The sequence below is a fragment of the Mobula birostris genome, chromosome 32 (genome assembly GCF_030028105.1).
Source record: "Mobula birostris isolate sMobBir1 chromosome 32, sMobBir1.hap1, whole genome shotgun sequence".
NCBI classification, from domain to species: Eukaryota; Metazoa; Chordata; class Chondrichthyes; order Myliobatiformes; family Myliobatidae; genus Mobula; species Mobula birostris.
The window spans coordinates 533424-548217 of NC_092401.1; the positions used below are offsets into that span (position 1 = coordinate 533424).

A 14794-nucleotide genomic window follows, 5' to 3' on the forward strand; every position below is an offset into this window, starting at 1 on the left:
CGACAAAAATGAAAGAGGAGAATAACAGACAAGAGGTTAAATGACAAAGGTCACTGCTGGTGCCCCTCCTCAGACCATAAGACATAGAAACAGAATTAAGCCATTCAGCCCTTTGAGTTTGTTTTGTCATTCCATCATGGCTGATCCCAGATCCCATTCAACTCCATACACCTGCCTTCTTGCCATATCCTCTGATGTCCTGACTAATATGGAAACTATCAACTTCCACCTTAAGTACACCCATGGACTTGGCCACCACCACAGTCTAGCGGAAGAGCATTCCACAGATTCACTACTCTCTGGCTAAAAAAAATCCTCCTTACCTCTGTTCTAAAGGGTCGCACCTCTATCTTGAGGCTGTGCCCTCAAGTTCTTGATACCCCCACCATAGGAAACAGTTCTAAAGGATACTTCCTCAATTTTGAGGCTGTGGCCTCCAGTTCTGGATGCCCCTACCAAGGGAAAAGTGCTTTCCACATCCACCTTATCTAGTCCTTTCAACATCAATGAGATCACTCCTGCATTTTTCTAAATTCCAGTGAATACAAGCCGGAATCTGCCAAATGCTCCTCATATGTTAACCCCTTCATTCCCAGAATCATCCTCGTGAACTTCCTCTGGGCTCTCTCCAATGACAACACATCTTTTCTGGGATATGGGGCCCAAAACTGTTAACAATACTCCAAGTGCAGCCTGACTAGTGTCTTATAAAGCCTCAGCATTATCTTTTTGCTTTTATATTTTATTCCCCTTGAAATAAATGCCAACATTGCATTTGCCTTCCTTACCACAGACTCAACTTGTAAAGTCTTGCATGAGGACTCCTAAGTACCTCTGCACCTCTGATGTTTGAACCTTCTCTGCACTTAGTTAATAGTCCGCACTATTGCTGCATTTACCAAAATGCATTATCATACATTTCCCAACACTGTATTCCATTTGTCACTTTTTTGCCCATCCTTCCATTTTGTCTGTTCTGCTACAATCACATTCCCTACCAAATTCCCAAATTCCCTACCCCTCCACTTATCTTTGTATCATTCGCAAAGCCATCAATTCCACTATCCAAACAATGTGAAAAGTAGCAGTCCCAATATTGACCCCTGAGGAACACCACTAGTCACTGGCAGCCAACCAGAAAAGGCTCCTTTATTCCCACTTGCTGCCTCCTGGCTGTCAGCCATTCATCTATCAATGCCAGTGTCTTTCCTGTAATGCCATTGGATTTTATCTTGTTAAGCAGCCTCATGTGTGGTACCTTATCAAATGCCTTCTGAAGATCGAAGAAATGACATCCACCGCCTCTCCTTTGTCCACCCTGCTTGCTATTTCCTCGAAGAACTCTAACAGGTTTGGCAGACCAGATTTCCCCTTACAGAAGCCATGCCAACTTTGACTCATTTGATCGTTAGTCTCCAAGTACCCTCAAACCTCATCCTTGGTAATAGACTTCCATTCCTTCTACCTTTTCTCTTTTCTTCCCTTCCCTTTTTTCCTCTTCCCTTTTCCCCTTTTTCCCATGGTCCACTCCCCTCTTACATCAAATTCTTTCTTCTCCAGCCCTTTATCACTCACCTGTCTTCACCTGTCACCTTCTCATCTCCCCCCCCCACCTCTTTTTTTTTATTCAGCACCTTCCCCTTTCTTATTCAGCTGTGATGAAAGGTCTTGGCCCAATATGTCGACTGTTTATTCATTTTCATAGATGCTGCCTGACCTGCTGAGTTCCTCCAGAACTTTTTTGTGTTGAAAAAGAATGGTTAATTACTTGTATTGATAACAGATGGATCATTTTTTAATCAAGACCTTCCTTCACTGTTACAGTACATCACAGAAAGAAAATAGTTCCTTGTCAGTAGGTCTATCTATTGTATTTCTTTCTTCAGGATATCTGATTGTGTCAGTATGTTGTGTTTGAACATTAATGGTAGCAGCAACTGAAATGGAGTTTCCGTGGGCCACCATTGGTTGGGATCAACCATGGGTGTTGTGTCCTAGCTGTCTATGTTGAAGTCAATATGCAAGCTAGTATACAGGTCAGGGAAATATGATATGGAGAGCAGGCTCCCTTTCTTCATGAAGCTGATGAATCTGAAGGAATGACGAGTGATGCAGTTTGACACCAGTGGCATTGCAGGAGCTGTCAGTCAGCATTGAACCCTACGTTGGACTGCATTAGGGACTCCAGCTCAGGATTTTCCTTCGGGTTTACTCCCAAAGCCTTACCTGCAAGTGAGTACAGCCACAAGTTAGTGGAGGTTTGAAATTTCCTTCTTCTCGGTGAGCTGCCAGCCATAGCTGAGAAACCCCTTCTGTCCAGAGTGACTGGTTTTAAGGCACCAGTAACCTACCTTTGCCCCTTCTCCTGTCAGTAGAAACAGTTCACTGGGATTAGTAGCTAAACCACACATAAAGTTCAAGAGCTGTACATGGTTATCAGAGGCTACTTGAGAACACTGGGAGCATTTAATACGTAGTGGGAGCTTATCCCCACAATCCTTGGCTATGACAACCTTAAAGAGCCTGGGGTTTCTATTGGCAGAATATTCCATCATAATAGGAAGATTACATTAAGTCCTTTCATGAATGTTATCACTGTTATGCTATTACTTTACTGGGTCACAATCACCAGACAGAAACCTAAGGGAAAGACAAGTGAATGTCGAGGAAGGTTTATGTGCTGCTGTGTAAAAAAAATTCATGGTTTAACTTAGATTCTTGTTTAAAACAGATGCCAGCGAGGGAAGCAGAGATACTGGCAAGAGCATTTTCTTGGTAGCAGCATGTTCCCGTAGGACTGAATATGTCCACTCTTTACGAAGGGGGGGAAGAGCAAAGAGAGAAAATTTTAAGCCAATTAGCCTAAACTCAGTGGTTGGGAAAGTGTTGGAGTCCAGTATTAAGGACAAGGTTTCGGGGTACTTGGATAAAATAAGACAAAGTCAGTATGGTTTCTGTCAAGGGAAATCTTGCCTGAAAAATCTATTCAAATTCTTCGAGGACATAACAAGCAGTGCGGAGAATGGAGAGGCAATGGATATCAGATCTTGGATTTTCAGAAGGCATTTGATAAGGTGCCATGCACAAGGCTGCTATCAAGGTGAAATCCTATGGCATTACAGGAAAGATACCGTCATGGCAAAAGGAATGGCTAGAAGCAGTGAGTAGGAATAAAGGGACCTTTTCTATTTTGCTACCAGTGGCTAGTGGTGTTCCTCAGAGGTCAGTATTGGGACCACTACGTTTCACATTGTTTATCAATGATTTAGATAATGGAATTGATGGCTTTGTGTAAAGGTTACAGATGATATGAAGATAGATGGAGGGGTAGGTATTGGTGAGGAAGCAATGCAATTGCAGCAGGACTTAGACAAGTTCCGGATATAATACAGTTTTGGGAAATGTATGATGATGCATTTTGGTAAAAAGAACAATAGTGTAGACTATTATCTAAATGTGGAGAAGCTTCAAACATCAGAGGTGCAGAGGTACTTGAGAGTCCTTGTGCAAGACACCCAGCAGGTGAATTTACAGGTTGAGTCTGTGGTGAAGAAGGTAAATGCAATGTTGGCATTCATTTCAAGATGAATAGAATACAGAAGCAGGGAGATAATGCTGAGGCTTTATAAGACACTGGTCAGGCCACACTTGGAGTATTTCAAAGGTCTTGGGCGCCATATCTTGAAGAAGATGTATTGTCATTAGAGAAAGTCCAGAGGATGTTCATGAGGATGATTCCAGGAGTGAAGGGTTTAAAATATGAGGAGTGTTTGGCAGTATTGGGCCAGTACTCATTGAAATATTAATTGTGATATTTATTTAATTAGGTTGTCTTTATCTAGTTTTAGGACTTGCGTGAAGATATGATCACATTTTAGGTCATATTTATGCAGAAACAGAGAAAATTGTATAGGGTTCACAAACCTCCTCACACTGCTATAGCTCTCTATATTCCCCCTTTAGGACCTCATCTCTTTTCCTACCTATGTTGCTGGTACCAAATGTACCACAACTTCTAGCTGCTCACCATCCCACTTTAGAATTCTATGGACCTAATCCATGAAATTCCTGACACTGGCACTTAGGAGACAACATACCTGGGTGTCCCTTTCACATCCACAGAATCTCCTGCATGCTCCTCTCAATACTGAATCCCCTTTCAGCTCTAAACTCATCTTCTTCCCCTTCCTTTCTGAGCTACAGAGCCAAACTCAGTGCTGGAGACCCAGTCGCTTCAGTTTTCCCTGGATAAGCCATTCCCCCACCCAACAGTATCCAAATCAGTATACTTATTATTCAGGTAATACACTGCACTGTTTGCTTTCCCTCCCCTGACAGTCACCGTCAGCTACTTCCTGCAACTTTAGGGTGACTACCCCCTCATAGCTCCTATCTATCTCTTCCTCATTCTCCTGTGTAGCCAAATGTCATCCAGCTGCAGTTCCAGCTCCCAAACACAGTTTGTAAGGAGCTGGAGATCAATGCATCTCATGAAGATGTAGTTATCAGAAACACTGGAGATCTTCTTGAATTCCCACATCTCACATGAAGAACACACCACTGACCTTGTACCCATTCTCACTGCACTAGCCATGTACCAGCAAAAGAAGAAATAAACATACCAAGAGTGTTTGTCTCTTCTCGACTAATCCTCTCGAACACAAATTCGCCGATGCTATGGCTGCACCCACAATGGCCACTGTGCTTAAACATAACTTCTTTATATTGGCTTTTGCCAATTACCTCATAAGTCACCGTGACCTAAGCTGCTACAAAGACCAAAAAGGCCACGCTCTCTTTTTAAATCTCACTCTGACTCACCAAAACAAGTGACTGCTGGCAATGATCGGAGCCTACCATCACATCCCAATGACCATGATTGGATAAACTCCGACCATTAATTTACTAGACCTCACCAACCAGCTTGAATTTGAAGTAAATACATAGCAGAATGTGAAAGGTCATAATATAACAGTCTCACAATTTTTTAAACTTCAAATCAAAGATGATTTATCTTGTATTGTGGCAGAATGGTCAAATTAAAATAGTATTTATTCTTGGGAATTTGGAAGTTATTCTATCCAAACACCAAGTTAACCTTTTGAGAAAATTAGATGTATTCTCTTTTTTTCAGCTTTGGAAATAACTTGGTGTGTCTGTGAAACATAACATAGAAACATAGAAAACCTACGGCACATTACAGGCCCTTCGGCCCACAAAGTTGTGCCGAACATGTCCCTACCTTAGAAATTACTAGGCTTACCAATAGCCCTCTATTCTTCTAAGCTCCATGTACCAATCCAGAAGTCTCTTAAAAGACTCTATCGTATCCGCCTCCACCAGCACTGCTGGCAGCCCATTCCATGCACTCACCACTATCTGAGTAAAAAATTTACATCAGTGGGTTACGCTTTTTACAAAATGAATGGGGTACCTATTCTGAATATTAACTTGTCTTCTTACAGGAATATGTGTTGCTGAACCGTATGATATAAGAGTAATGAAAAATTTTTACATTGACCTTCGCCTTCCATACTCAGCTGTCCGCAATGAGCAAGTGGAAATTCGAGCAATCCTTTACAATTATAATAATGCAGACATTCAAGTAAGTTTGGCAATGCGCCTCAACAAGCTATTCAATATCCTAAGGACTTCAGTCACAAGCAAATCAATGTAAATTCTGCAATGAATTTAATGGAATTGTGTAATGAGGTGCGGAATAAGTTAAGTGAATTTGTATTGCATTTATAACAATGGTCCAAGGTCAGAAGTGTAATTGGATGAAAAGGAGTTACAGAGGAAGAACACACACAAAATGTTGGAGGAACTCACTAGGAAATGAGTACTGTCGACTTTTCGGGTCAAAACCCTTCATCAGGACTATCTTCAATGTGTGTTGCTCGGATTTCCGGCATCTGCAGATTTTCTCTTGTTTGTTACAGAGGAAGGAATAGAGATTGAAAGGCAAAAGACTTAAATGTTCTAAAAGGTTAGATACTGTTTCTATAAATCGGCAAAACAGTTTCCTATTGGTAAAGTGTAGGGAACAATGCATGTGCTAGAGTGATACAGATTCTTTAAGGCTGTAGGGCTGTGGAGAGAACAGATGAAAAGGTGGTGCATGAAGGGATTTGTACAGGAGAAATCCAAATTGGAATCCACATGTGATTCGGAGCCAGCACAGGTCAATGAAAAGAGCAAGATTTGCTGCAGGATAACTGATGTTAAGTAGAGAAGAAGTATGGAGAGAATCAGGATGGCTGGGCAAAAGATGAAATAGCACAGGAACATTGTAATGTACCTCAAGAAGATATGATTATGGTCAGGAAATAAAATGGACAGACATATGGCAGATGAAAGTTAATGCAGGAAAACTGTAAAATGTTTACATAATCCATTATGGTTAAGAAGCAAAAAGTGTATAAAGGCAACACTGGAGAGATTCTATGGAACTCCTGATACTGAGAGGGAGATTGCACAGGAAATATTAAGGGGTATTTCTAAGGTGTGCAAGGGCTATAAAATGGAGGTACTGCGAGACTTCCATCCATATTACACCATGTAGTATTCGAATAATTAGAATAAAGGGAAGGAATTCTTGAAATGTGTGTCAGTGATCTTTCTAACCCATATTACTTTAGCCCAATGATCAAGGAGGCATTGCCAGCTTTGAGGCCAGTCACTGAGGTGAGACAAGGAGACCAAGTGGCGATGGAAAGGATTAGTGGCGGAGAAGTGCAAGGGAAACTTAAAAGTAGAATTCATAAAGTGGATATTGGCTAACTTCAATGAAATGTCTTTCTTGAAATGTATGAGATTGAGAGGGAATATAATATAAAAGAGGATACTAAAAGATTTTTTCAGGTATATATTTTCAGAGTAAAATAGAGTCAAAAGTGGATTTTGGACTGCTGGAATATGATGCTGCAGAGGTAGTATTGGAGGAAAAAGAAATGGCAGACAAATTTAAGAAGTATTTTGCAAAAGTCTTTATGTGGCAGACATTAATAGTGTGCCAGAAGTTTATGTGTCAGGGAGTATAAGTGAGTGTAGTTGTTATTCTAAAGGAGAAGGTGCTTGGGAAGCTGAAAGGTTTGAAGTTAGATAAATCACCTGGACCAGATGGACTGCATGCCAGGGTTCCGAAAGAAGTAGCTGAAGAGATTATGGAGGAATTAGGAATGATTCTTCAAGACAAACAATATGAAAAGTAGCAATCCCAATACTGACTCCTGAGGAACACCACTAGTCTCTGGCAGCAAACCTGAAGAGCCCCCTTTATTCCTACTTGCCACATCCTGTTTGTCAACCATTTCTCTATCTATGCCAGTACTTTTCTTGTAACACCACAGAATTGTATTTTGTTAAACAGCTTCATGTATGGCACCTTATTAAACTACTTCTGAAAATCAAGTAAATGACATCCACTGCCTCTCCTTTGTCCACCCTGCTTGTTACTTCCTTGAAGAACTCTAACAGAATTGTCAGGCAAGATTTCCCTTGACAGAAACCATGCTGACTTTGACTTATTTTATCAATAGTCTCTAAGTACCCCAAAAACTCATCTTCAATATTTTCCAAACCACTGAGGTTAGGCTAACTGCCCTATAATTTCCTTTGTTTCGCCGTCCTTGCTTCTTAAAGAGTGGAATGACATTTGTAATCTCCCAGTCCTCCGGGACCATGCTAAATCAAATAATTTTTGAAAGATCATGACCAATGCATCCATTATCACTTCAGCAACATCTCTCAGCACTCTGTGATATGATCCATTTGGTCGAAGATGACGATTCCTCCTTAAGATCCTTGAGTTTGCCTAGCACATTTTCCTAAAGGTGCTCACTCCTGCTCCCTGACACTCACGGACCTCTGGCACACTGCTAGTGCTTTCCACAGTGAAGGCAGATACAAAGTACCAATTAAGTTCATCTGCCATTTCTTTGTCGCCCATTACAAGATTGTAGGGATGTCTTACAGCAGACTGAAAAACTTGAGCATGTAGGTATTAAGGAAGAGGGTGTGCTGGAGCTTTTGGAAAGCATCAGGTTGGATAAGTTACCGGGACCAGATGGGATATAACCTAAGCTACTGTGGGAGGTGAGGGAGGAGATTGCTGAGCCTCTGATGATGATCTTTGCATCATCAATGGGGACGGGAAAGGTTCTGGAGGATTGGAGGGTTGCAGATGTTGTTTCCTTATTCAAGAAAGGGTGTAGAGATAGCCCAGGAAATTATAGACCAGTGAGTCTTACTTCATTGGTTGGTAAGTTGATGGAGAAGATCCTGAGAGGCAGGATTGATGAACATTTGGAAAGGCATAATATGATTAGGAATAGTCAACATGACTATGTCAAAGGTAGTGCGTGCCTTATGAGCCTGATTGAGTTTTTTGAGGATGTGACTAAACACATTGATAATGGTAGAGCAATAGGTGTAGTGTATATGGATTTCAGCAAGGCATTTGATAAGGTACCCCATGCAAGGCTTATCAAGAAAGTAAGGAGGCATGGGATCCAAGGGACATCACTTTGTGGATCCAGAACTGGATTGCCCACAGAAGGCAAAGAGTGGTTGTAGACATGTCATATTCTGCATGGAGGTCGATGACCAGTGGTGTGCCTCAGGGATCTGTTCGGGGACCGCTACTCTTCGTGATCTTTATAAATGACTTGGATGCGGAAGTGGAGGGATGGGTTAGTAAACTTGCTGATGACCCAAAGGTTGGGGGTGTTGTGGATCATGTGGACAGCTGTCAGAGGTTACAACGGGACATTGATAGGATGCAAAACTGGGCTGAGAAGTGGCAGATGGAGTTCAACGGAGATAAGTGTGAGGTGGTTCATTTTGGTAGGTCAAATATGATGACAGAATATAATATTAATGGTAAGACTCTTGGCAGTATGGAGGATCAGAGAGATCTTGGGGTCCGAGTCCATAGGACACTCAAAGCTGCTGGGCAAGTTGACTCTGTGGTTAAGAAGACATATGGTGCATTGGCCATCATCTATCGTGGAATTGAGTTTAAAAGTCGAGAGGTAATGTTGCAGCTATATAGGATTCTGGTCAGACCCCACTTGGAATACTGTGCTCAGTTCTGGCCACCTCACTACAGGAAGGATGTGGAAGCCATAGAAAGGGTGCAGAGGCAATTTGCAAGGACGTTGCCTGGATTGGGGAGCATACCTTATGAGAATAGGTTGAGTGAACTCGACCTTTATCCTTGGAGTGACAGAGGATGAGAGATGACCTGATAGAGGTGTACAAGATGATGAGAGGCATTGATCGTGTGGATAGTCAGACGGTGTTTCCCAGGGCTGAAATGGCTAGCACGAGAGGGCACAGTTTTAAGATGCTTGGAAGTAGGTACAGAGGAGATGTCAGGGGTAAGTTTTTTTTAATGCAGGGAATGGTGAGTGCATGAAATGGGCTGCCGATGACGGTGGTGGAGGCAGAAATGATAGGGTCTTTTAAGAGACTCCTGGATAGATACTTGGAGCTTAGAAAAATGGAGGGCTATGGGTAACCCTAGGTAATTTCTAAGCTAAGAACATGTTTGGCACAGCTTTGTGGGCCGAAGGGCCTGTATTGTGTGATAGGTTTTCTGTGTTTCTATTGCAATGTCACCAGTCTAACTTTCCAGTGTCCAATATCAACTCTCACCTCCCTTTTACTATTTATATAACTGAACCAGCTTTTGGTTTACTGCTTTATATTATTGCCTCGTTTGCCCTTATATTTAATCTTTTCCCTTCCTATAGCTCTTTTAGGTACCTTCTGTTGAGTCTTAAAAACTTCCCAATCATCCCTTTCCTTAGCCTTTATGCAATTCCTAACTTCCCTTTTCAGCCACGGTTGCCTAGCCCTGCCATTTGAGAAGAACTGCTGTTGGACATATCTATCCTGCGCCTTGTGAACTATTCCCAGAAACTTCAGCTACCTCTTTTCTGCTGTCATCCTCACCAATATCCTCCTCTAATCCACCTGGGCATGCTCCTCTCTTGTTCCTGTGTAACTACCTTTATTCCAGTGCAATACTGATGCATGTGAGTTATGCTTCTCCCTCTCAAGTTACAGTATGAATTCAATAATATTATGATCACTGCCTCCTTAGGGTTCCTTTATATTAAATTCCCTAATAAGATCTGGGTTATTATACAACACCCAGTCTAAGATAGCCTTTTCCCGAGTAGGATCAAGCATAAACTGCTCAAAAAGCCATCTTGCAGGCATTCAACAAATTCTCTTTGTTGCGATCTGACACCAACCTGATTTTCCCAATCTCCTTGCACATTGATGTCTCCTATTACAATTGTGACGTTACCCTCATTACATGCCTTTTCCGGCTCCTTTTACATTCTCAACTCTACATCTTGACTACTATTTGGAGGCCTATATATGATTCTCATATTGATTTTTTTCAGCATTGCAGTTTCTTAACCTCACCCACAGAGATTTGATATCCTCTGACCCTGCGTCACCTCTTTCTAAAGATATAATTCCATCTTTTAACAACAGAGCCACACTTCCTCCTTCCTGTCTGTCCTTTCAATACGAAGTATATCCTCTGATGTTAAACTCCCAACTATGACCTTCTTTTAGCCACGACTCAGTGATGTCCATGCTGTTATACCGACCAATCTCTAATTGTGCCATGAGTTTGCCCACCTTATTCCAAATGCTATGTGCATTTAAATACAGCATCTAGTGTCCTGTGTTCTTCAACCTTTTGAATTTTGCCTCTGTGGTCCAATTTATCTCTTTGCTCTGTCTGCATTTGTACCCAGTCATTGGTTTGTCCTTGCTTACATTCATTTACATCCATCATCTACTTGTAAACGTGCTGGCTCATCCTCATCCTCAGCTTTACTGCACCTGTCCCCATCCCCTTAGTTTAAACCAGTGATCCCCAACCACCGGCGTGGACCGGTACCGGGCCATGAGGAAATGATATGAGTCAGCTGCACCTTTCCTCATCCCCTGTCACATACTGTTGAACTTGAACATAGGGTTGCCAACTGTCCCGTATTAGCCGGAACATCCCATATACTGGGCTAAATTGGTTTGTCCCATACGGGACCGCCCTTGTCTCGTATTTCCCCTGCTAAGGTAGAGCGTTCCTCTGAAACCTTTCGTGCCGAAATGGCGTGAAGCGAAGAAGCAATTACCATTAATTTATATGGGAAAATTTTTTGAGCGTTCCCAGACCCAAAAAATAACCTACCAAATCATACCAATAACACATAAAACCGAAAATAACACTAACATATAGTAAAAGCAGGAATGATATGATAAGTACACAGCCTATATAAAGTAGAAATAATGTCTGTACAGTGTAGTTGGGAAGATGAAGGCAAAGCCGATTTGAAGGAGAAAGAAAATCATCATGCATGCACACACAGGTGCCCGCGCAAGGCTTCATGGTCATGGTAGTCTTTCCTGGGGTGAAGTGTCCCGGGATTTGACTGCTACTTTTGTCCCTTATTTGGGAGTCAGAAAGTTGGTAACCCTAACCGTAAAAGACATGTTCAGGTGAGTGTAACCTTACTTGAACACCCCACCCCACCCCCGCCCAGTCGGCTGGTCCGCAAGAATATTGTCAATACTAAACCGGTCCGTGATGCAAAAAAGTTTGGGGACCCCTGATTTAAACCACTCCCAACAGCTCTAGTAAATCTGTCCACAAGCATATTGTTCCTCCTCTGATTCGAGTGCAACCTGCCCCTTCTGTGTAGGTACAACCTGCTCCAGAAGGGGTCTCAAGTATCCAGAAATCTGAATCCTTTCCCACTGCTCCAATTCTTCGGCGACGCCTTTATCTGCCACCTCATACTATTACTATCCTCACTGTCACGTGGCGCAGGAAGCAATCATGAGGTTACTACTCTTGTGGAATCCCGAGCTTACCACCCAGGGACGGAGCTGCACCACTATCATAGAAACACCTGGGAAAGAGATACACAACAATCATGGAGATATCAGGAGCAGAGCTGCACGACTATTATAGATATAACGCCATAGTAACATAAGACATGGGAGCAAAATTGTGCTATTCAGCCCATCAAGTCTGCTCCACCATTCCATCATGGCTGATCTGCAGCCACTCAACCCCATACACCTGCCCTCTTGCCATATCCTTTCGTACCCTGACCGTCCGCCTTAAACATACCTATGGACTTGGCCTCCACCACAGTCTGTGGTAGAGCATTCCACAGATTCATTACTCTCTGGCTAAAAAAACCTTCTTACCTCTGTTCTAAAAGGTCGCCCCTCATTTCTGAGGGTGTGCCCTCTCGTTCTGGATACCCCCACCATTAGAAACATTCTTCCCACTTACATCCTATCTGGTCCTTTCAACATTTGGTAGATTTCAAAGAGGTCCCCCACATTCTTCTAATTTCCAGTGAGTACAGGCCCAAAGCTGCCAAATGCTCTTCATATGTTAACCCCGTCATTTCTGGTATCATCCTCGTGAACCTCCTCTGGACTCTCTCCAATGACAACACATCCTTTCTGAGATATGGGACCCAAGACTGTTGGCAATACTCCAAGTGTGGCCTGACCAGTGTCTTATAAAGCCTCAGCATTACCTCCTTGGTTTTATATTCTATTCCCCTTGAAATAAATGCCAACATTGTGTTTGCCTTCTTTACCATGGACTCAACCTGTAAATTAACATTCTGGGAGTCTTGCACGAGGACTCCTAAGTCCCTTTGTACCTCTGATCTTTGATCCTTCTCCCCATTTAGATAATAGTCTGCACTATTGTTCCTTTTACCAAAATGCATTGTCATACATTTCCCAACACTGTAATCCATCTGCAGCTTTTTTGCCCATTATTCCAATTTGTCTAAGTCCAGTTGCAATCGCATTGCTTCCTCAGCACTACCTACCCCTTCACCTACCTTCGTATCATCCACAAACTTTGCCACAAAGACATAAAATCCATTATCCAAATCAATGACAAGCAATGTGAAAAGTAGCGGTCCCAACACTGACCCCTGAGAAACAACAGTGCACACTGTCAGCCATCCAGAAAAGGCCCACATTATTTCAACTCGCTGCCTCCTGTCTGTCAGCCATTCCTCTATCCATGTCAGTATCTGTTCTGTAACACCATAGGAATTTGTTAAGCAGCCTCATGTGTGGCACCTTATCAAATGGCTTCTGAAAATCGAAGTAAATGACATCCACTCCCTCTCCTTTGTCCACCCTGCTTGTTACTTCCTTGAAGAACTCTAACACATTAGGCAGGCAAGATTTCCCTTTACAGAAACTATGATGACCTTGATTTATTTTATCATTCATCTCCAAGTGCCCCGAAACCTCATCCTTAACTGTAGACTCCAACATTTTCCCAATTACTGAGGTTAGGCTAACTAGCCCATTTCTTTTTCTTTCCTCCCTTATTAAAGAGCGGAGTGACATTTGCAATCTTCCAGTCCTCTGGGACCATGCCAGTATCAAGTGATTCTTGAAAGATCATGATCAATGCATCTGTTATCTCTTCAGCAACTTCTCTCAGCACTCTGGGATGTAGTCAATATGGCCCTGGTGACTTATCCACATAAGACCTTTGAGTTTGCCTAGCACTTTTTCCTTTGTAATAGCAATGGTACTCACTCCTGCTCCCTGACACTCATGGACCTTTGGCGCAGTGCTAGTGACTTCCACAGTGAAGACAGATGCAAAGTACCCATTATGTTCATTTGCTATTTCTCTATCCCCCATTACCACCTCACCAGCATCATTTTCCAGTGGTCCAATAGCAACTTGCCTACCTTTCACTTTTTATATAACTGAAAACCTTTTGGTATACTGGTTTACATTATTGGCTAGTTTGCACTTATATTACATCTTTTCCTTTCTTATAGCTTTTTCATTGCCTTTTGTTGGATTTTAAAAGCTTCCCAATCATCCAGCTTCCCACTCGCTTTTGCTACCTTCTATGTCCTTTTCTTGGCTTTTATGCAGTCCTTAACTTCCCTTGTCAACTACAGTCCCCTAGCCCCGCCATCTGAGAACTTCTTCCTCTGTGGGACATATCTATCCTGCACCTTGTGAATTATTCCTAGAAACTTCAGTCATCTCTGCTCTGCTGTCATCCCCACGAGTATTTTCCTCCAATCCACTTGGGCAAACTCCTCTCTGATGACTCGGTAATTCTCTTTTTTCCATTACGATACTGATACATGTGAATTATGCTTCTTCCTCTCATACTGCAGTATGAATTCATATTATGATCACTGCCTCCTAAGGGTTCCTTTATATTAAGTTCCCTAATAAGATCTGGGTTATTACACAGCACCCAATCTAAAATAGCATTTCCCCAAGTAGGCTTGAGCACAAGCCGCTCTAAAAAGCCATCTCGTAGGCATTCAACACATTACCTCTTGTTGCGTTCTTTGTATTAATACATACCATGGGTTTCTAATAATGAACAATATTCTGGAAGAATATAACTTTTACTTACAACTACAAAAACCAAACATGTCTTACAGTGCCATGCTTCCAGATTTTTCTATAATTTCTGCGCATGCTCAGAACTCTCTCCAATCACGTTCTTACATGAGATATCACCACATCTTCCTTTCCTTAAAAAGAAAAAGGATTAGCAACATTGGCCAAAACAAATGCATAATTTAACGTGTTTCTATCAGTCACTCTGGGGGTTTACGAACAGGAGTAGACCTTCTAAGAGGTTCACACAGTTCTTGTGTTTCGTCGTTATTTCCAAGTTTTGTCTGGTCTGCATCAGTTAACTGAAACTCTAAGGTTGGCTCTTTCTTGAGGTCTT

General features: G+C 42.2%; 1 protein-coding gene across 1 annotated transcript in view; it reads left to right on the top strand.

The window, feature by feature from the left end:
* The window catches only part of LOC140191057 (venom factor-like), a 174128-nt gene that overhangs the window by 83997 nt on the left and 75337 nt on the right, over nucleotides 1–14794 (top strand). The window contains exon 20 of the mRNA XM_072248132.1: nucleotides 5466–5605. Coding sequence (XP_072104233.1) covers nucleotides 5466–5605 — 140 coding nt within the window. The remainder of the gene's footprint in view (nucleotides 1–5465; nucleotides 5606–14794) is intronic.